At 39.5% G+C, this 24,331-nt stretch overlaps 2 protein-coding genes across 3 annotated transcripts in view; both read right to left on the reverse strand.

The window, feature by feature from the left end:
• Positions 1-24,331, reverse strand: part of FAM118B (family with sequence similarity 118 member B) — a 257,749-nt gene that overhangs the window by 73,773 nt on the left and 159,645 nt on the right. The gene's annotated exons all lie outside the window — the stretch shown is intronic.
• Positions 1-24,331, reverse strand: part of ST3GAL4 (ST3 beta-galactoside alpha-2,3-sialyltransferase 4) — a 117,538-nt gene that overhangs the window by 38,197 nt on the left and 55,010 nt on the right. For both annotated transcript variants that reach the window (XM_063310968.1, XM_063310969.1), the window contains exons 2-4: positions 10,558-10,681; positions 9,720-9,794; positions 1,336-1,431 (exon numbers count right to left, since the gene is read on the reverse strand). In XM_063310968.1, the coding sequence (XP_063167038.1) occupies positions 1,336-1,371 (36 nt within the window). In that variant the 5' untranslated portion in view covers positions 1,372-1,431; positions 9,720-9,794; positions 10,558-10,681. The remainder of the gene's footprint in view (positions 1-1,335; positions 1,432-9,719; positions 9,795-10,557; positions 10,682-24,331) is intronic.

A 24,331-nucleotide genomic window follows, 5' to 3' on the forward strand; every position in this document is an offset into this window, starting at 1 on the left:
GCAAGAGGAATTTTGGTTGGAAAATGGTGATATATTAAATTAAAACATCACTTGATTGTACAGCTTGGGCCAGATGCATTCGCAGCATATAAAACCCCAAACTATTGTAAATATTAGAGTGCTGTTTGAATAGTTCTAAACTTAATATTTTTAATAAAGAATTAAAGAGAACCACTATGGTAGCTATGTTTGCAAGAATTCTGGAACAAAGGGTTGAAATATTCATAGCAATAAATCAATAGGCATGGGTCTTAATAGAATAGTAAGCATGTTTCTTGTGACCTTAAGATAAGAGTAAGATTTGTGATCAAGAGAAATGATGTATTTAAAAATTAAGCTGAATAATTTCTTATATGTAACATAATAAATTGCTGTAGTCTCTTTTTTTTCTTTCTTTCTGTTTTTTTCCCTTCCCCCAACCCTTCTTTTTTTCTCATTTGTATATTAAAGAAATACAATTATCATCACCATCATCATCTTCATATATATAATTCTGTGTGTGTACACATAAACATGGGTCGCAATACAGGGTGGCGCCAAAAAAATGAGTTTTCAGTACCTCCTTTTGCATCTATTGCTTGCCTAGATTTTTGCAGCCCAAATATAACAATCCTAACACTCCTATAACAATCCCAAATATAGCAACCCAAACCGCTAGCAAGTGGTTATAAAAAACCCCTCTGAATTATTTTGCTGAAACAGAATTAAACGAACAGGAACTTTCCGATTTGTTAATAATGTCATTTCGTCCCTTGGCCTTTTGAAATATTAAGAGACTGTTGCTTATGAGTGACAGCAGCATTCAGAGGGTTGTTGTAAAAATCAAACAGAAATATTTAGAAAGGAGGAGGCAGAAGACTAAGAGCAGGTAAAGAAATCTAGAATCCATGAGGAAAGAGAGTAGACTCAGATGTGTCCTAGCTGGGGAAGGCTAGCTCAGCACATCTACAGCAGTAGAGCACACCATTCTGCAGTCTTATCTTAAAGGAAATGTTGCAGGCAAGGATCTTCTGATGTCCATTTTGGTTGGTTTTATTTTGTTTATATATCATTCTTCCTTCCCCTCAGAGAGTCTAGATTCCGTGGGTAGAGGCTAGAGAGGTGGCCATGTTGAGCTTCATCTATAAATTTGAGTTCCTAAAGTATCCATGAGTAACCTTAGGCAACAGAGAGATACTAGAGGAGGAGATGGAAGAAGAGAGCCACAATGGCAGGAGGGAAATGCAAAATGAAAATAGGTCTGGACCTACAGTAGCTTCATCCATATGTTAAACTGTGCTGGGCCTCCTTTCTTGAGCACAACACAACCTCCTGATAAAGTGCGCAGCATCTTACCTCCAAAGTACCGTGTTTTCCTTCTGTCTCTTCCATGCTTTCAAATGATCCCCTCGGATTTTAAATTATATCAGCAGAATGTCAAGGTGGCAGCTCCTGTTTGATTAATTAGGCTTTTTAATTACTTCTTTTTTAAAAGAAACACACCCCCAAAGACTTTCCCACCACAAAATTAATGCTGTAAACCAGGAAAACCAGAATGACATTCACATAGAAAGGGAAGCAAGCATTCCAGATACTGGTTTACTTGGAATAAGCTCCATGAAGAAGCACAGGGCATGCCTGCTCCAGCTTGGTTCCTCCCACCATCAGGAACAACTAAATGAACCATGAGTAATCTTTTCAACCAAACTGGGTATCTGTCTTGTTGCTCCTAAAAAAATGTAAACCAAAAAAATAAACTTGATTTCTGGGTTTTGCTTATAAGAATGCAATGTCCCTGGTACTTTCATGGGAGAAGCCAAGCAGGAACTTCCACTAATGGGAACAGCCAACAATTTCATGGGAGAGGCCAAATAGGAGCCAGTGAGTGAAGTACAATAGCTGATTCATTTTGGCTTACAATTCTTTATCACCATGACCCACATTAAATCCTAATTGTGGCATAACCCTGAATACCATTTTTTTCATTTTAAGAAAATAACAGATACTTTAGCCTTGGTTTTTAACAGTATTTTTTGTTACGAATTGGGACAGGAAGAATCCTTATCGGGGATTGTTTGGGGAATACAGTAGGATCAAGCTTAAAGTTTTCCTTCTCCTCAAAATGAAGGTGTCAATCTGGGCCTGGCCCTTGCATTAGCTATTTACCTAGTTATTGACTTTTACAAATATCTTAGAACTGCCAGTATCAAACCCAGACCTCAGTATTACAACATCCAGGTTAGTAAGTCATTTTTTGTAGAAAACATCTAAATTCTTGAGATGTAGCAATGATGGATCTAATTCTGCAGCAAAGATCATTTCTTTGGGAGGTCACCATGAAAGTGTGTCACTTCATTTTGGAGCAATTCCAAAAGGGATGCAGTTTCAAAATTATTATTATTATTATTATTATTATTATTATTATTATTATTGTTATTATTATTATTATTATAAATATAATCTGTGCATTGACAAAATTTCCATCTGTCAATTACAAGGCCACATTGCTTGGATCCACACATATACTACGCCGATACATTACAACATCCTATGTTCTTGGGAAGAACTTGATGCGAATGAAGGACAACACCAGATAAAGAACTGGCAGCTATGATTTTACATTGTTGTTGTTGTTGTTGTTGTTGTTATAAATTAAAGTTGCATGCTGCCTGACTCTCAATGACTCTGGGCAGCTCACAACAAAGAAATTACAATTAAATCAATTTAAAAAAAAAAGAAGTATAAGCCGGCAGCAACTTCAAAAATCTTGCCCTCCAGTTCCATTTTATGGTAACTTTCATCAACCTCAATTTACATGGCCACTGGCTACAGTGTCCAGAGAAACAGTGTCCAGTTGTTCTGGAGGGCAACCAGCAAGAAGGAAAGCTGATGGAAACTTTTGATGATTAAATTCCAAATTAATCATTGCACAGAGAACATACTGCAGTAATGTAGCTCCACTTCATATCAGCTCATATTGCAACCATAAGATCTAATTTCATACCTCATTGCCTCCCTTTAGAATCTGGCAACATTCAGGTTATAGCTGTCCGAACTTGGGACTCTCCTTTCTGAACTCTTATGGCCCTAGGCACCTATAGCCATACGTTCGATAGATTCATCAACTCCTTATGAAGCAACTGTCTACAATGACGGTCTTTAAGCTATTGCTCCCATAGGCTATTTTGCATTGGGCAAAACAATAAGTAGGTAATGGTTTACACCTGCACCTTAAATGTCATACGGAGTGTGACATGTATTTTGAAATCTGTAGTTGGAAGCTATTATTCCCCCGCTGCTTAGAAGGAAGGAAAAGTAAGAAAGATGGCCAAACACCACTGGAATTTCTTCTTGTTCTCAAGGCCAATAGAACAAAGGACTGTAAAAATAATCCTTTGTCTGCAATCTGGAAAGTCAACTGGTGGTTACAGACTACACCTAACTCCCACACAAAATCCACTTCACCCTCCCACAGAAAACATTACCATGCTTTTATTTCAGACATGATTAAAAGGCAGTGGGGGAGGGGGGAGGTGTAATCTTTTCAAGTTTCAAGAAACCGAATGATTCCACCTATCTCATCATCTGTTACTTTTTATGCAAGTCTGCATAACAAAGAGTTCCCTTTTCCAGAGAGAAGGGCGGTGATAGATATTTGAAAAACAAATAAATAAATAAATAAATGGCTTTGGCAGAGAAAACAACAACACTTTTAGTGCCAATGGCTTATTCCCCCCTCAAAAAAAGAAAAATGGCCACCTTCTACTTTTTCACAGACTTGTTTTCCAGAACAGTAAAGCTGGTATCTATCTATCTATCTATCTATCTATCTATCTATCTATCTATCTATCTATCTATCTATCTATCTATCAATCAATCAATCAATCAATCAATCATGGCTGCCCATCTCACAAAAAGTGACTCTGGGTGGTGTACAACAATCCAATTTGGACAATGCATGTTGTCTCCAACAAGGACAAAATGTTTTGTCCTCGTCACTGTGTTCCTGCTTCCTAAAATAGCCTGGAGTTAGCCTTGCACAAGATCCCCACCACTGCTTTAATGGGACATCTCCCAAACATCTCCATGGGCCATCTGCACATTAAAAAAAAAGGGAGAGGCTCTGCCTTACCTGAGTTGTCTTGGCTGCACGAATCTATGTGTCAGTTATTTTTCATGGCTGCCCAGGTACTTGCAACCTCACCACTTTTTCCTTATGTTTATCAGGGTTGCCTTGTTTACAGTGGCACTTTTTGCAGAGGGAGTCATCAGCTGGGGAAAAAGTCACAGCTGAGGGATTCATACACAACACAAGCACAGCACTCCAAAGACTCTTTTCTGTTTCAGTCATAGGCAAACCAGTTCGCAACAGCAAAATACCAGCAGTATCCAATCAACAATGCGGAAGATAGAGGAAAACCAAGACAGAAAACGTTTAGGTGATTAATTGGGTGCAGTGAAATAGGAGGAGCTCTATGTGTTCTCTGAGATTAAAATCAGCAAGTTGGGCCATAAGCAAAACTAAAGTCCAGCTTTCCTTCTGCCTATAATAAGGAAGGTTTCTTCCAAACTGGATGAACCCAAACTGGCTTTGTTTCTAGCAACACAAAATACACTGACCCCACTCTGAATTTTTGCTTGCTAAAATAGCCTGGAGTTAGCCTTGCACAGTTTCCATACCAAGAGAAGATCACCTCTCCACCCTTAAATAGGAAGGGGAAAAATTATGGCTTGGGCAGCTGTTAGTAACGCAACTCTCCTGCCTTTATAGTCCATGGCTGCTGAAAATACTGTGGTTATTATTTAAAACAGCCCCCTCCCAGACCACAAAGGTTACTTACCCCATTCTAGTTCATAATCAAATACTGTATATTATTGGCCTTTTTAGGATTTATATTTCATAAAAAGAAAAAGAAAACAAACTCCTCTTTAATTTACAATGAGACTTAGGTTCTTTACAATCTTCATGTGCATATTCTGCAACCTGGTAAGAAAAGGGGCACATTTTAACTCCAACATCATATAACCCATAAAGATTCTGTAGAGTTTTTTCAAATCATAATATGTAATACAGTGGCTTCAACTGGGTGTGTGTGTTGCCTTTAGCACCTTAAACCAAACAACACGAATAGCCAAGAAAGCTGTAAAAACATGTAGAAAGGAATGATACAGTTAATCAAGCAAGCTTGAATTCTGAAGAGATCCTCTGATCTCCTAAAATGTTTTTCATAATAGGCCACCAGAACCAAAACCAGAGCAAAAAGAGGTGTAGAAAACAGTAAATCCTCCGCAAGGAAAACTAGCCAATCTAAGTAATTGATAATTTTAAAAGAAAGAAAAGTAAATCTGCACTTCTACACCCCTAAACCACACGAAGATAACACATCAAACTATACAGTTCACTGCCATCACATACATCGATAGCCACCAATTTAGATGGTTTCAAAAGAGGTGTGGACAAACTCAGGGAAGATTGGGACTAATTCTGTTGGATGTTTATTATCTCCTGAATCACAGGCACCTGAGTTTAAGCACCAGCAGTGGGACAGATTATAAACCTTTACCTTTACTATGATGAAAGCCATGCCTCCCTGTATAGGGTGGACTGTAGAACATTCCAGAGCACGATTAGTAAATTATAAATAGGCCCTCTTGACAGATAACCATGGAAAGTACCCAAAACAGGCCATTCATTTTCTTCAAAAGTCAAAGCAAGGTGAAGTTTCTCATTCACAGTTTTTTTTAAAAAGCGACTTCTAATAAATCTTTTCTAGAAACAAGACTTCAAATAAGTTTAAATATTAAGATTTATTCTGCTGGCACATTAATTGAAAGATGCATTGGGCCATCTCCTCCAGGCATTGGATAACCACACCCACTGCAATTTTCCCTACAATTAATGAAACCCAAGAATTGCTTTCTTTGAATTGATTCCAAGTCTGGGAACATGATGTCATCTCAGAAAGAAATACAGGCTCTCATTTTTATTTTTCAAAAGGCCTCTGAGCCCCACGTGCATGTAAACACTCTTAAAAGATTTACAACTAAAGGCCACCACTTTTGAGGCAATTCCAATACTACCCCCCACAAAAAAAAAAGAAAAAGAAAAATTACAATGTCCCCATTGCTGCTTGGGGGTGGGGAGAGAGGATTGTAGTAAGCCAAATGAGAAAGGACAAAATATCATGGAAACAGTACAACCTAGTAGGATTAAGAAACTGTGTGTCATGTTCATTGTTCCAATGAGTTGCATACATCGTAACGTTTCGCATGTCATGTCTCTGATCCGTGACTATCACCTGCGGGGTGGGGAATTTCAGCTCTGCCAGGCTGTTATCTTTCTGTTGCACTGGAGGAATGTGTGTTTGGGTTATGACATGTGTTCAAGGTTACTTTCCCAGGCAGATGTGTGACGCTTGCCAGGCCTGGGAGGGGGTGGTTGCGATGGTGGGGGGGGGGCGGGATCGGCTTGGAGGCGAGGGTTTTTAGTTTGCATTTGGCGCGCTTTTGCTCATTCTCAGCTTTCTTCGTATTTGCGTACTATCCTTTCAATAAATCAGTTCTATTCACTAAACTCTGGTGAGACTGACTTCGTTGGGATAAGGCAATCATTACACTGTGGCCATTTCTACACTACCACCAATTTCACTTTTCAAACTCACAGAAGCAGGTTGAAGGCAATCCATGATGGTCTTCACTTCTAACAACTTAAAATGCTGACAACAAGGAGTGAAAATCACTTAGCCTGAAATCAGCTCAGCATTCCAAGCATGAGTTATCAACCCACTGGCAAGAATTAGTCAAGAGGTACAATGATGTAACTATGTTTTTACAAGATTGAACAGAAAGAGCCACCAGGAGGAAACATGGAAAAAGCAACTATTCCCTCACTGTTCTTTATGTAGGATAAGGAAATCCAATGTCATTTATGCTCAGACAGCGCATTAAATTGATCTATTCCCACATTAAACTGTTCAACTAAAAGGTGTTCAGAAAAGACTAAATTGACCTGCCACATGAATCATATTTCGAACTAAGCTGCACCCAAGAGCACGTGATAAGAAAGTGTAATTAAACCAACACAACATTGAAAATATGCAGACATGAACTACATACATCATATTTATACTTAGTTCAGTAATAAAAACAGCAATTTATAATTATGTGCTGGAAAACCTAATTAAGTGACCTGGTTCACTGAATGTAACAGTCATCTCCAAAATACCGTAATGAGATTGAGAGCATGCTCCAGACTCATATGGTCTCTTTATCCCTTGCCTGTATGCCTTCCATTCTCCATACCCAAACTATAAGGTAAAGGTAAAGGTTTCCCTTGACGTAAAGTCCAGTCGTGTCCGACTCTAGGGGGCGGTGCTCATCTCCGTTTCTAAGCCTTGGAGCCGGCGTTGTCATAGACACTTCCGGGTCATGTGGCCAGCACGACTCACGGAACGCCGTTACCTTCCCGCCGAAGCGGTACCTATTGATCTCCTCACATTTGCATGTTTTCGAACTGCTAGGTGAGCAGGAGCTGGGACGAGCAACGGGAGCTCACCCCGCCGCGCGGTTTCGAACCGCCGACCTTCCGATCGACAGCTCAGCGGTTTAACCCGCAGCGCCACCGCGTCCCCAAACTATAGTACAACGTTAACTAGACTGGTTCTACCCAGGTTAGCTCATTAGAGCTCCCAAACAATTTCAAACCTTGGTTTCTACTTCCAAATTAAAAACCTAACCGCTGCCACCACTGGAGAATATGTTTTTCCACAGTCGCTCTTAACTTGGGGATAGAACACATGTTTTTGTAGCAAGCTTCCCATGTTCAGCTCACTCTTATCCCATCGCTTTCAGACACTTCTATTTAATAATGTGCACACACCTTGCTGAACTCAACTTGAGCATTCCTTGCTTCTTTGAAAGCTAGGAAGCTTTAAAACGCATTTGACATTTCTCCTTTGAACCCTTTTTTATTTTAAAATAGTCTAAGTGGCACTTTATTCTGAAACTTAAAGCAAAGGACATTTGTGCTGAATTTTAGCCATATGCAAATACTAGGATCTATAGTGAATAGTCTTTAAAAAATTATAGAATTAATTAAGGGGGGGGGCTGAATGGTTAAGAATTCCTGGTTCAAAGTTAGGAGATAGGTCTTTTTATTGATTGATTGATTTTTAATTAAAAACAAAAAGAAAAAGAAAATAAAACAAAACACAATAATACAGATGGAGATACATACATTGTCATAAAGGGGAAAAACCATAAAAAGTGCTTTACAAAGAAGTGGGAAAAGTGCAACCAGAAAGAAAAAAACAAAACAAAACATAGTGTAATATGACATTACAGCAGTAACCAGTTACAATTCTGTATATATACTTATCTAACAGAAATATTATTCAATGACGTATATATTTCTAATACAGGACTTGATGAAAGGCCACCAGGGAACAGCAAAGGTTTAGCTAGACTGAATTTAAAAAAAAAAAAACTCAACTAGCAGCATTTTAAGTAGCTTTAAATTATGGACAAGCATCCATTTTTACTCTGAAGGCTATATAGGATGCCAGATCCAGCCACAGATAGGTGCACATCCATTCATCTGCACATGTCTCCTTCACATACCCTAGCAAACTCACACATCTCTCTCTCTTCTTTGTCCTGCCCCCATCCACTAAGCTGTTGCAGATCAATTCCTCAGCTGTACCAACCAACAATTCAGTTTCCTCCAACCATCTGTTTAGAGTAACTATTTAGCTGGTGAGGACCACACAGTATGGTTTCCCATCATAAATGAGAGCAGAAATGCAATGATCCATCTCATGCTGATCACCGCCCAATGGAAAAAGTGGGCAGGGAACTTGTAGTTGGGACCTTTGCCAGCTAAGGGATGCATGTCATCCATAAGATGCAATACATGCATCACTACCTTAAAGCAAGTTGCTCTCTCCTCCAACCGTAATCTGTGATATGATGTAATATGGGATACTCTGCAACATTTGTGTCTGTAATCAGATCTACCATTACAAACAAGTACTTAAGCAAGCAAGAAGAAATCCAGGTCAGGAGCCCAATGCTCGAGGGAGTGGTGGGCCGATATTCTTCTCTCTTGCCATTTATTGAATGAAATTTGCCCCATGTCCTGCAACTACATGTCATGTGATAATAAATGTACACATGCATAAACTATTATTTTAAACTGCATCCCACCTTGCCTGACCATGGGCAGTGCTGACATCACACTGAAGAAAGATACTCTACATGCACCTTCTCCCTCCAGCAAGATCAGTTAGCAGCTTTCACAAGAAAGAGCAGGGATTTAGGAAGCTAACTGAAATTTCAACATCTAAGGTAATCTCCCTTGGAAGGTAATAAGAATCTCTTCTATTAAAAAAAAAAGCTTTCAAAAATATAAATGGATCTGGGTATGTTTTTGACTGGCACAGATTTGTCTGTGGAACCCTGGACGAGTTCCCAATAATCATTCCAGTGCAGAAAGGAAATAGCAAAATATCACCCCATGGCTTCTGAATTCAAGACGTATTCTCCATGCAATTATGCATGCAATGGTGACGTGTGTAACCATCTCACTGGCATGAACCTACTGCAGAACTTAAAGAGGTCAACCATAGAGAAAAGGCCTTTTCAAGATGGAAAGATTCATTCCCCACTCCCAAGTTCACACCTCTGCCTCCTTTCCATCCCTGCAGTATTGCATTACACAACCCCCAAAATTAGTTACTTACAATCCTCTCCTTTTTGTCCTCCAACCAAGATAGCAACACATCCAGAAGATAGAGATCTACAATCCCATTTGCTTTCTACAAATAAAGAAAGAAATGACAGACACTAAGATAAATGAATAGGGCACTTGTGTGTTCCTTTAGCATAACTCATGTTCAAGTTGAAGCTGAAGACTCACAAGCTTTTCATACTGGTGGGGATCTTCTTCAAGGCTGAACCAAGAATAGTTTTTTTTTTTTTTAAACAGGGTTTCTTTAAACAAGTGGGCAAGAAAAACAAAGGAACTATATTTTGTCTTCCTTTCATTTAGACACCATCCCTAAAAAATTGTTCCAGATGTAGTTGTTCTGGATTCAGCACAATACACATTTCTCTAAAAGCAAGATGGGAATGTAGATCAGCCTCAATTCATGGTAGACTGTGCTTGGACATACAGCAAATTAAGAGCACATTACTGTACGCCCCTTTGCAATACAGTTTTGAGGCCACAAATCCTGGTTCATTGAAAGTTTGGCATGAAGTGATAATTTGAAAAAGGGCCAGAAGAAGGATGCTCATGCCCAATCTGAATGTCAGAATCCAATTTTGTATAATGGATACTTTTTAAAGCAGGCAACGTCAACTAAACTTGATATCAAAAGGTGCTTCTCTACCCCACTGACATCACCTCAGCATCCCCATGACTACAAATCCTAAAAATGTTTAAAACCATAAAGCAGTAACCAGAGAGAGCAAGCAAGCAGGCAACGTGTAATAAAGCAGAACAAGATTATTCAAATTCAGGTAACCTAGGAAGCAGTATTGTTCCATTTCTATAGCTGCTGAATGCTTTCTACTTACCACTCCTTGCAAGCTATGCAATATAGCACCACAGAGTTGCTACAGGGCTCCCAGTTTCTTCCAGCTGGACCAGTGAGATGCTTTGGATGGTAGCATTAGATTCTCTATACCTCAGAATCTCCATCTGTAAAACAGAAACAATACAATAAAATTCAGAGGGAGGCTGAAATTAACCTTTATGTTCATTCAAAGTAGGCTGTATTTTCAGAGATTCAGATGCCTATTGTAATGAATGAGTATTTTGGTAATTCTTCTTAATGGACTAGTTAGTGTGCCGCTCACCAATATGTCTACATGTCTCCTTTGATGCATATAGCAGCAGGCTCCTGCCGTATCATATTTAATTTTATTTATTTTTAATTAAAAAGAATGTGGAATCTGCAATGTTGTAAAGCAAAGCACCAGACACTTTATTCCTAAGAATGCCTTTAGGCACCATATAAAATCTCACAGGCATCCTTAAAAGATAAAAATGGTAGGTGGCCAGCTGCAACTCAATGTTTTACTTGGAAGTATGCCTACTTACTTAGAACAAAGGATAAAGGTAAGCTAGCATAGTAAAAAGCATTTGGGGAGACTAAATGGAACAGTTGAGAAGCAACCTCATCAAACTGCCCAAGATCTTGAATGGGAGTGGGAAGTGATAGTCTATATGTCCAACACAGCAGCCATAGACAAGCCCCGTTGGGTTAGTTATATTGTATGAATGTCCCAAATATGCTCTTAAATTTCCAAATGCATCCGTCCGCTTAAGATGATCACCTATCTTAGCTTAGCCACCACAGAGAAAGCTAAGAAGAATTGCAACTTTTATTAGCATAGCAGTAACCAGAACATGGTGGGGGAACACATTAGCTAAGCAGCTAACATGCCAATCCAGGTTGCCATTGTTTTTAACTGTGTAACACAGAGAATTCAAGCAAGATAATCAATCAATCATCACAGTGCCAAAAGGATTAGGGATTCAAAACAGTTCACTGAAACCATGATAGTTGCATTTATTTTCTGTTAAAATCACGACTTTATTGCTAGAATTGATATAGCTGGCCAGTGGCAAAGTAATGAAGTTAACTTGAAAATTACATAGATAAGAGTAATTAGAGTACTGTGGAAAGAGGAAAGAGTGGAAAGGACTACTCTTATGATCACTCAAACTTTCTATACCAAATTTATGGATAAGAAATACAGTGTGGATTTTAATGGATATAAAAAGGTAAAGGTTTCCCTTGACGTAAAGTCCAGTCGAATCCGACTCTAGGGGGCGGTGCTCATCTCCGTTTCTAAGCCTTGGAGCTGGCGTTGTCATAGACACTTCCGGGTCATGTGGCCAGCATGACGACTCGGAACGCCGTTACCTTCCCGCCGAAGCGGTACCTATTGATCTACTCACATTTGCATGTTTTCGAACTGCTAGGTGAGCAGGAGCTGGGATTAACAACGGGAGCTCACCCCGCCGCGCGGTTTCGAACCACCGACCTTCCGATCGACAGCTCAGCGGTTTAACCCGCAGCGCCACCGCGTCCCTTAATGGATATACCATTCATTTTAATTTGCATCCATTAAGAATGATTCTTGCAGGTGTGAGTTTGTATTCTATTGCATTGTGTGTTATTGCCTGAGAGACTGTGTATTTGTGATCTTTGTTTCATGCTTCTCCTTGTATTGTTATAATGTGTTACATGAAAAGGATCAACAACGGCTATCCCAGAATCTCTAGCTCACATGGGATGATTTCATAAAGATGTTGAAGCATATTTAATAACCTGCCCCCAACACTAAAGGTCAATTAGAGATCAAATAACATTTAAAACTCAATATTTTCCAAATATTGACCAAAAACTCAATATTTTCCAAGACATGTTTTATGTCATTATGATTTATGGAGCCTTTTAGATCTATTTTGATGTGCTCTTTGGAAGCAGTGATGCTCTAGAACACAGAGGGGCAGAGAGAAATCGGGATCTACTAATAGGTCTTTGGATGATTTGGAGTAGATAATAGCTCCCATCTCCCAACTATCAGACAACTGAAAACTATTATATATGATTATGTGCTGCATGCTTTGTTTTAGTTCTCTTACACAGCTCTGTGATATTTTGACAGGCAGTATTTAAAAAATGACTAACTGAACACTAGCAAAAATAAATTATGTTTTCCTTGCTTACGTTAGACAGCTGAAATTAAACACCACAAGTTCTAGGCATTTGGATGCCTTGTTTGTTTTCTTAACAAAGGCTGAGAGCTTCAGTTCAATTATTAATTTAAAAACATCTCAGGCTCACAATGTGTTCAGAGTTGCTTGTTCTTCAAAGTCAAATATATGCCTTTTGCATCTGGCTAGGGCCTCCAAGTCTGCCAAACAAACAACATATTGACCAATCTGAAGTTGCATATGCCTGATCAAATGAATTCCCTGCTATAGATAAGGTGCAAGCCATAACTTCTATGGGAAAAATTACAAAGCCATCCAACTCATGTGCAGTACCTGAGCCACATCTTCCAACCCTGTGCTTTGCATCTCTAAATATCAACCCTTTCCTTTTGTTTTTTCTATGCAACATTTCTCTGGTAACTTTGCTTTGATCACTGTGGGGCTATGGACAGCCCCATCTCTCTTATTTTCTCCTTTTCTAATGGGCTAGGATGCCCACTTAGATGTCATCTATCATTGGCTAACAGAAAGAAAGTTAAGTAACAGAAGAAGAACTCTACTGTTCTCATACTGAAGTCAGCCCTGATTTGTCCTTCTCCAGTAGAGGTCACTAATGCATAGAACACTTGCAAACCAGCTATATTTGTCTAAAACACATCCTGGAATTAAGCCTTGCTAAGCTCTCCTTCATGCTGACAATTTGTCTAACTGATAAAAAGGTCAACCTTCATAATTTAAGCCACTAGCTTTTCTGGTGGGTGGTATGGCGCAGGGAGCAGCAGTGTGGAAAGTAAAATGCCTCACAGTTTTGATCTTCTTGCTGTTCCCTGCAGTCCTAGCTCCCCCAAATTCTGCCCATAGCTGAAACTACCTGCACTGCTGGTAGTGTGTTGGAGAAGACAACCAAACAGTGCAAAGGTGTTCAGTGTGGAGGCTCTACAGCAGAGGAGACTGCCAAGAACACAGCAAAAATGGGAAACCAGTTTCAGCACTGTGGTCACCTGGAGTTAAACCCCATACTAAGGATGACACCATTCTATGGAATTGGGAAATGCATTCTATTAGGTATGCAGCCGATGAAAAACCACAGAACAGTTGAATACTAAGCCTGAACAACTGTGTAGGCAAGAATCCAAAATCAGGTTGTTTCAAGCCAAATCATCTTTAAAAAGCAAACATTTAGATACTCTTTCCAATGTTGGCAACAAGTATTGATAAGCAGAAAAGGAAGGCCAAAGGAGATTAAGGTGCTGCATTTCCCATAATAGATTACGCTAACCAAATATTCTTAAACCCATCTTTCACCCATTGATGCCATGACATAAGCCAGAAAATCTGATTCGCTTGCTTTCAACTGGATACCTTCATCTGGTACCACGATACTCGAACTTACCACAGGTGGGACTTAGAAATAATGTAGCTGGGACACAGGGCAAATCAACAATGTTTTACTCAAGCATCAACATTTACCATAATCAATAAGTACAATAATATAATTGCTACTTACTAAAGAGTGAAGTTTTTCTTAATTTCTATCACAATGGAACCCAGGTTCTTGGACAGAATAATTGGTAGATCTTAAATTATGAAAAGATAAGAACCATAGCATTCAACAACATAGAATAGTTTGTACTAAACCACAATGAATGGATTCACACATCTGTTGGGCCACCAAATGGTTTATAATGGAAAGGTTTATACAAAACTCTTTCCTGGTGAAAGAGAAAGGTTGGCTTCATCCTGGCTGGGTTTGCAGACCACACTAAGTCACAATCCAATCACATTTCAGTCTAGCATGTTCTATAAACTCAGCCCTTGTGGTTAGTTTATGGTTCAGTGTGTCACATGAACCTAAATAAATGGGTTGGGTATACCATGATTCACTTAATCAGGGGCGTGTGTGACATGCAAACACAATCATTTTGTAGAATAAAACTTTCATTAAAGTGGCCAAATGGCTATGTCTACACAAATCAACAAATGACACTTCTCAGGAGGACTGAAAGGCATAAACCAGGCTATGCCCCACACATAAGGGGGTATACAGCATGAAATACAAAAGTGTCACTTCAAAAGAAATAACTAACATTTTCAAGCATAGCAAACTGAAGCTTGTTATCACATGGTCAATGGATTCAACCCCCAACCGTAAGCAGCATTTTTAGCCACATAGTTCAAGTGTCCTGTACATTCATGATGTATGCAATAAAGACCTAGAATATCCAATAAAGGAACATCAGAGGTTACAAGTTTTAAAGAATGTTAGATTGCTTTTATCAGATTTAACCTTAAAATTGATTTCATTTCCAGTTCATGAGATGCCCAAAAGCATACATTGGATGTCAGATTTTACATCTGTTGGTGATGTAAAAAAACTGAGAGTTTCTTAACTCATATGATTTGGTCTTGTGAGTTACTGGTATCTTTTTGAACAGTATTTTTGTATATACAAGTAAATTTAAGGAGAAATCTCTTAAAGTGAAAAATGTGGAACTTCACTGTTTTTGAAAAATGTGGTAGCAAACATGGGGTACAAAAACATTACACCAAACATGGGGAATTGCTAAGAGAATTATTTTGAGAAATTGGAAAAGCACATATATGTAATTTATCCATTTTTGAAAAGGCAGTTTTTCCACCAACCAAAAAAATGAGGCAATATCTCCCTTTGGCACTGATTTTATAATATTTTACAAGGACAGGGGGTTTTCCCCCCTAATTTAAAATGTTCATATGTTGTTTAATACTTGATGTTGACATGCCTAGATGGTTCCTAACTTTTTTCAGTTTTTCAGTGTTGTTATTGTTCATTATTAATTACGTTCTTCTCTTTTTTCAAAAAAAAAATTACCATTTGTTCTCTCATTTTTGTAGTTAGTCACCTTGTTTGTATTTTGGGATATTTCTTTTTAAACTTGCAATAATTTTCTTGTTGTTAAAAAAAAAAAAAGTATCAGAGTCAGTAAACTTTTTTCCCTCTGGCCAAATAGGAAGTGCTAAACACTGCAGTTTAGCTGGTGCCATATCTCCATTCCTGTACTATCTTCATTGTGGGTACTGTTTCCTTGCCATTAAAAGCTATCAACCAAGCAAAAAGAAAAAAGAAAAAAATCAATGCACCATTCAACACCTGGGGAATAGCAGGAAGATGTCATGGTATCTTCAAGAAGAAAATCCTGGGAGTTCAGAGTAAATGCAGCTGCAGAGGAAGGAGGATTTGAAGCAATTGACTTCTGAAATCAATTGACCCTTCATGCAAAGCCTGCTGGAAGACTCATGGTACCAGTTCAAGAGCAATACTACCCTTGGCCCAATGATAAGAAAGTGCCCTGCACCATCTCATGCCTTATCCATCTAATTAAAAAAAATCCTTATAAATAAGAATTATCTATAATTACTCTATGTCTTTGTTCTCTAACAACTGGATCATAAAATAAACTGGAATATAATAGTAGAGCTAGCAACATACACCATTTTAGAAAAATGATGGATCTTTCAGAAGCATTTTGGACTAGAAATGAATACCAGTTCTGAATAATCAAAAATTCATTTACTGAATACGTTGTCTACATGGAACATACACGTGTTTGTACAATTGTGGTATGCCGCCCAGAGTCGCTTTTGGTGAGGTGGGCGGCAATATTTATTTTTATTATTTATCAACTTTGACACCGCCTATCTCCTCCCACCAGAGGACATATAAATTTGATAAATAAATAAATCCATGTGCAATAGAACAATTGTAGAGGTGCATTCTCTTTGCAGCCAAGGGTTTTAAGGCAGGTATGCTGTTTGATGAAAATTTAGGCAAAAGTAGGATATGGGGACCCACCCTTATGATATCCCCTACAGCAAAATCTCAGCTGAGCCCACGAAGTATCTTAGTTGGCAGTTCCTCATATTTGCTCAGCTGTTCAAGAACATGACAGGAAGTATAATTATGCTACATTCCTATCACATACTGTATGCATAAGTCATGCATCCCCCAATGAGACCAGCTGCTGCAAAAAGAAAATATTAACAGAAGATGTATAATAAAGATTCTTGCTTTGCTGTTTCCTGATAACGCAAACAGGAAGATGAAATGGTAGCATTCCCATTTTTGTATGTGGGTAGAGAGGGTGCAGTGTTTGAATACATTATCTATTTTGTATTGTAGAAGTAGATAACACAGTGCTTAGGGATACCTCCCTAGATTCTCAGTAGCCCCACTTGGCTCTATTAGATTTTTTTAATTAAAACACATCACCTTCTCCAATCTGGTTAGCCTCCATATGTGTAGCCAATAACTCCCAGAATTCTAAGCAATGGCCATTAATGCCTAGGGAATTCTGGGAACAGAAACCCATTTAACTCAAGGTCACCCAAGCTGGGAAAGCCTGTTCTAGCATCATCTATTCCCAAAATAGAGACTCCAAAAATAGAAGGAGCAGCAGACTATAATTGCAGCTTTATTTGGAAATGTCTTCACCTGCTGCCAAGAAAAAATAAACAAGGAAAGTAAATGGAAAGCTGGTTTGGAAGAGATGCTAGGGAGACACCTCACCATGCTATCTACTGCTAAATCAGTGTTTACTCTCAAACATTTCCTCCCTGTCTTTGTGGAAGCCTTTTCTATTTATTGTAACGGTTTATCTGAAAGCCCAGTTCAGTAGTGGCACCTTGCCAATCTTGTCTGTTTGCAAAAAGCTAAGCAGAGTTACGCCTGGTTAGTTCTTGGATGGGAAATCCTAAGAAAACCAATGTTATAAATTGACTAGGAAGTAAAAGAGAAAATCCTGGAAGAAAAGGTGGGAAACCACGTCGGTCCCCCCCCCCCCAAAATAACAGCATGGACGTGTCCATGAGGCCATCAGGAGTTGAAGTTTGATATTTCACCTGTATCAGCCTATCATCACTATTTTACAGAGAACAAGAAATTGCCTTAAGGAATTTACTGAACAACTGTCAACTGACCTAGTCTTCTGCTATGGGCACCTGTTTGGCCACCACCGTATCAAAATGCTGAATGAGAGAAGCTGTTTGTCTAATTCAGCAGAGCCCTCAAACAACAAAGGAAGAAGAAAAGCAAGAGAAAATAAAAAGGGGGAGAATAGGTGGTTATTTTATTTATAAAAAACTAAGTTTAGTTGCTAGATGTGATGGAGTTCACAGCTGAAAAAGGACTGAGAAATGGGGAGCCGAAAGGGCAGAGGCCATAACTCCTCCGGAGACCCAAATCCTGCCATGGATCCTGCAGGAGATCCTCTCCCATTTACCCACAAGATGCTAAGAAAGTCCTGTTAGGTTTCACTTTATAGGGCACTGTTTCTCAACCTTAGCCATTTTAAGCTGTGTGGACTTCAACTCCCACTGCTGGCTGGGGTATTCTGGGAGTTGAAGTCCACACAGCTTAAAATGGCTAAAGTTGAGAAACAGTGCTCTAGGGAAACTTGGAAAACCAAACACAGGAGGTCTAGTTTCTCTAGAAGTACCAGCACCAAGCTAATCAGTGCCAGCTAGGTATGGATGAGACTCAACTGCCCAAAGGGTAAGTATACATCCAGCTTACTGGGCAGGTTGTTGCAAACCACATTCACAACTTCCCTGGCTTATTGATCTGTGATCTGAAACTCCAGAACAGCTGACAACCTCAACTTTTGTCCATCTCTTTGCAAACCTGTAAAGTCCCACTGACTACGACTCTTGGACCAGACTGGGTTTACTCTCTTATTCCTCCTTTGTAGACAATTTTGCTTATTAACCACCTGGCTATGTTTGATCCATCTATATTAGTTTGCTGTAGGATAGAGTGATAGCTGCCTGCAGTGGGGTAGTCTTCTCAGCATGGTGCTCTGCAGGTGGGCTGGGATTTCTACATCATGAGTCAGGAGGTTGCTTCACCTAACCCAGACCTGCCAACCCTGATGACAGCATCTCGCAAGTCTTTTCTTGAATTGCCACCAAGAAGTCCTGGGACTTTTCACATGCAAATGATCAGCATTGCTAGTATGAACCTTCTACAGTCCTTGAACCAATGCACACATACTCATGCACTCACTTGCTGGGTTCACCCATCACATTAAGCCACAAAATGTTGTTGGTTTCCAAACAAATCCTGGTTCAAAAATCCTACTGGCTTGGCGCAAAGTGCAAATCCAGCCACAATGTGGTGCTAGACATGACAGTCTATTAGTAGAAGTCTACTTCTAAAATGGGGAACATCATATATTATTTGTTATTAAAGATTTGGAGGCTACAAAGCATACAACAATGAGAGATTGGGGGAGGGGAAAGGAGAGGAATAATACAATGCGGAAAGAGTACATTTTCAAACAATTTTTAGAGGTTTCTGATTCTACCCTCCAACAAAATTTTTACATCTCTAGTTGCTGTATTTCAAAACAGAATAATGCAGCCCTGGGGAAACTGCAGAAAGTAAAAAAGTTGTTAATAATACCAAGAGCTGAAGCAACTGCTAACAACTTAATTGTCCCTCCACCCCAAGAGAAAATATAGGAACATAACCAAGCTGTGAGAGATTACCTGCAGGGAGGCGGCTGGGAGGACTTCCAAACTAGGAGTGTTATACAGAATGTACAGACTAATCCAAATGGGTGGGAGAGAAAGTGAAAGGAACAGCAATCAGAGAAAAGAAGGAATAAGTGGAGAAGGGTGTTTGCGATTTTTCAGCCATGGATTTACCTCAGCCATAGATTTACTTCAAATGTATTCACACAGTGCCTGATCTTTGGATGTCTACAGTTACTCAGGTTTCAAGTATATTTGATCTGGTTAAAGTCATAAATCATGCCTCCAAACAAGGGGACATACAGCATCAACTTACCACATGGTTGCATCATGGGATATAAACTCATATGTGTCATTCTTGGTGGATATATCAATTTACCCCATTTAGGTATCTTGGGAAATAAGCTCACAGGTGTCAGTCTCTGTTGCTACAGATCATCAGTCAGTCGAAGTACCCAAATGCTGTGCAAATTACATTATCCCATGATTGATTGTTCCAAATTGCCTCTAATTTTCTGGACAGCTGCACAAGCAAAGATGTCCTATAAAAGTAAAAGCTGTGCCCTTGAAGGAACAGCATGCATATCAAAAATGGAGGGAAGAAATGAACAAATAAGTAAAGTGATTCTAACAAAAGAGCTAAAGGCACATATAAAAAGATTAAGAAGCCCTAAATCTGCTGCCAGCATAATTTTTCCTGCAACATTGGTCTCAGTTTGGCCAAGTGGTTAGGGGGCTGGGCTAGAAACCAGGAGACCGAGAGTTCTAGTTCTGCCTTAGGCATGAAAGCCCGCTGGGTGACCTTGGGCCAGTCCCTCTCTCTCAGCCCAAGAGCCAATCAGGCGTGGTATGAGAGTTCCAGTCCCGCCTGAGGCATGAAAGCCGGCTGGGTGACTTTGAGCCAGTGACTCTCTCTCAGCCCAAGAGCCAGTCAGGCATGGTAGGAGAGTTCTAGTCCTGCCTTAGGCATGAAAGCCAGCTGGGTGACCTCAGGCCAGTCCCTCTCTCTCAGCCCAATTCATCTCACAGGGTTGTTGTTGTGGGGAAAAGAGGAGGAGGAAGGCGTATGGCCGCCTTGAGTTATTTATAAAAATAATAAAGGCAGGATATAAAATAAATAAACAAACATCGTCTTGTACTCTGAATTTTGACTATGGCGGTCAGGGCTTCAAGGACTTGTACGTTATTATTGTATTTTTCTTGGGCTTTAGTTTATTTGCATAGAACATTAACTGGGAAATCTATAACGTCTGCTTAAGCTCAAGGATTCTGTAGCTAGGTTCACAAACCACAGTAAATCATACTGTGGCTTGTTTGGTTTGGGATGTGCATATTGTGTGAACTGAGCCCTGTGGTTTACTTAGTGAAGCGTGATTCAACAAACCAAGGCTTAATGTGATTTGTGAACCCGATCTGTGCATACCGTTCCCATGCCCTGTACCTGTACCTCCCCACTGGGGAAGTGATGGTCTTCTACTGCTATTTTTCAGTAGCTCTGTTTTAATTAACTTTTAATTGCATGCTTTCTGCCCTGCAATCTGTCCTGAGACTTAAAGGAGCAGGATGAGTTTATGATTAAGCAAACAGTGTGCATTGCAGCATATCCCCCCAAAACTAAATCACCACAAGGGAGTTACAGTCATTACAGTAATTGAAGATAAATTAACTCATTAAAAACACTGTGCAAATTTATCTCTACTTGACTTCAAGACAACCCTTTAGCATTAAACTAGACAGTGAGTCAAGCGGGGGAAGGAGGAAGCTCATCCATTTGGTGCTTAAAGCATTAGCTGGCCCAGGGAGGAAGAGATAAGAACAGAAAACCCTTTCCTAAAGCAGGAACAAACCAGGATGTGGTCAGGTTAATCTTTCCAAAATGCAAGGTCAGCCTAGATCAAAGTCACCGGCAACAAAGAAGCCCTTTTGATTATTATACTTAAAAACAAGAATTATAGGATTCTTTAAGGAGATTAACGCTCTCCCTGGAGTGAACATATAATAGTATGCTGACATATTCAGCAAAATAAGGGCCACTTTATGGCATGCATGTGCATAGCGGAACTCATGACACAACTTGCTTACGCTCGGGCAAACAAGAACGCAGAAGAAAGCAAAGTAGCAAAAGGAAGAGGGTGTTAATGGCTGAGTGAAGAACATGCATCCATACAAATATCCCAGATTTCAGTTACATTTTCTTGTATTAATTACATTTACATTCGTTATTGCTATATCCAGTCCTCCTCCAGGAAACCAAGGTGGCACATAAAGCATGCTTTCTCCAATTTTCCCCATAAGAACAACTTTGTCAGTTGGGTTGGTTGAGAAATGGTCCCTAATCACCCAATGAGCTTCTATGGCTAACGTGGACCTCAACCCCCCAGTTCTCAGCCAATAGCTAAGTCATTACACTGTACTGGTTATAGTGTTAAATAAGCTACAATGGTTGGAGTCCCACTGTGCTACAGCTATACTCTATAAACTACATATGGATTCACCCAACATGTTAAGCTGAAACTAAGCTAAACTAAGCTATGATCTAGCTGCTCTGTCCATACACAAAGGGATCAGCTTCAGTAGCAAGGGATCAGCAGTCAAGAAATTAGAAAGTGAAGCTAAAAGTTAGGAGTCTGGAAGACAGAACCAGAGACACAAGAACCATATAAGAATGTGGTTTTAGCGCTAACCTCTGGCTAATTCAGCCCTTAAAACACAGCAACGGGAACAGAAACTAGACTCAGTCAGCAAAGCTCTTGGATCTTTTTCAATGAGCTGTTCTTTTTCGTCTCAAACACTAGCTGTGTAAATATTGACTTGTAGGATTTGGAATACTGCACCAACATGGTGAAATATGGAATTCCAATGGGGACTCCATGACCTCTGATTCATGTCTCAGCCTCTAACTCTGATGTTAAAGGGTCAGCTTCAGAAACTGTGACACACTCTAGAAAGACCCATACCCTGTACTAAGTCATAATGTGATTGGTTTTGTATTGTGTGTCTAGCCATCATGGTTAGTAAAAAGTTTAACAGGATGGGGGAACCCAGTTTTTGGCTGATTTGGCAAACAATGGCTAAGTAAATCATGTATTATTGACAGAGTGGGCAATTTTCATTAGATTATGGATTGCAACTCACTCAGTTTGAGGGCCACACATAACTACCACAAAAGTGGAAATGATACCAAAAGGGACAGGAATGAATTTACCTTCATCTCCTTGGGGTGGTAGTGGTAAGGTTGGGAATGGGATCAGGAGGTTTCAAGGAAGCTCTTATTTCCAAACTTAGCCCCCACTAAATGTCTTATAGGTCCTGTCTTAAGCCTTTTTCTCTTAGCCACTTAGCCAACACATAGATGTGCCCAGTCAAGCTCTTTCTATGTATCCAGTGATGTTGCCTTCGTCTCATCTCCAGCCCATGAGTGAAACAGGCTTAAGTTATCTTTAGGTGTACTGGAGTTAAGTAATGTTCTCCCTCTTATTCTAGCACCATCAAGAACAACTACAACGTATGTAAAATCTATTATGCTTTGTTACCCATTACCTTATAGGTCAGTGACTGGGAATAGAGGAAGAATAGGAATCAACAAAAAGAATAGCCAATTTTATGATGGCAGCACAGAAAGTCCCTTAGTGTAATGTGAAAAATAAGCCTTATACCTAAGAAGAAGACTCCTTGAGCTGGCCATTTTTAATATATAATTTCAAACTGTAAAACAAATGAGCTAAGAGACCTTTAAAAAGCTGCAACCTAAAGAACATCACTTTCTGGTTCAAAGACAGAACCCTATCCATAAATATGAGATGCACAGAAAAAGCTATCCTTCTACTTGTTTTCCAAGAATCAAAGAGAAATTCTGCATTTGGACTGAGCTGCATTGACATTGTTTCAAAAATTGCCTTTAGAATCACACATCTTAGCCCAAGGCTGCCATGCTCTAAGTCGATGCTACAAAAAGATATTGTGCCTCCATTATCAAACATATTGCTCAGAAGCAGCTATTACTAAGTTAAGATATTTGGTTATAAGCAATGTTCTGAGAACACTGCTGTACTGAGATACCGCCAAGGTGCCCTTAACTGGATAACAATAACAGCTAGTAACAATAACGTCATGGTGCTGTCTAAATCTTAGGCTGCTGAAAGTTTAAAAATGTGGGCTACCAACTTCTCTCTCAAAATTGAATGTTGGTGGCAAATCCAAAACTTGCTGTGACCACACAACAGCACAGGGCAATTTCTGCAATTTTGGGGACTTCCACAATCAAGGAACAGGTGTTCTGTTTACAGGTATTCAGAAAGCAAAGCATGTGTGCAAAAAATGGGTAAGTACAGCTACAGGAGAAGAGTTCATGATATGGTGACTTCTGCTTTGGTATGAGTTTGTCAGTCATTTCAAGAGAATCCATGATCTGTCAAGAAGTTCTTATCTGTTTTTCGACCTGTACATTTACTCAAGAACAAGCTGACATTAGCAGCAGTACAAAGCTTCAATTTCTGTCTCAACTGGATGGTTTCTTCATGCTGATGATTGACATAAGTAAGGCCAAAAGGGGTGGCAAATCAATAATGCTGCAAGAGAATTTAGCTGCTGAATGACCAGGTTCAATGCAGCAGTGGAAAAGTTGAATGCTACACGATGCTGCTGCATTTCTACAAGATCTGTAAGAATTTGCCTTTAAAAAAAGGAGAGGGGCTAAATTTCAGTATATTTCAGAGCATTTCCTGTAAAGGAAAACAATTCTGTAATTAAATAATACAGAGGTAAGTCAAGCCTGTAAGAATGAGGTTAATTTTCAAAGACCAGGAAGACTTAAGCATGTTTGGAGCAAGGATTGATTAAGGTGGATTCACACATCATATTAAGCTATAAGCTTTGTATTTAAGCAAACTGTGCTAACGTGCTATGTGAACAGAGGTCTCAGTATCCTCCAGTAGCATACAGCAGGAAAGAAGTAATGTGGATGGAAAGATACGATAACAGTCAGTACAGATCAAGAGCAAAAGAATCAGCGAAGACTCTACTAGTGTAAGGAAACCCTGAGAGAAACTGAAATCCTCATTCAAGAGTTAGCAAAACAGAAGAGTAACTGGGGCCCCACACCGTGCTCCTGGT

This window comes from Candoia aspera, chromosome 9 (genome assembly GCF_035149785.1).
Source record: "Candoia aspera isolate rCanAsp1 chromosome 9, rCanAsp1.hap2, whole genome shotgun sequence".
Classification (NCBI taxonomy): domain Eukaryota; kingdom Metazoa; phylum Chordata; class Lepidosauria; order Squamata; family Boidae; genus Candoia; species Candoia aspera.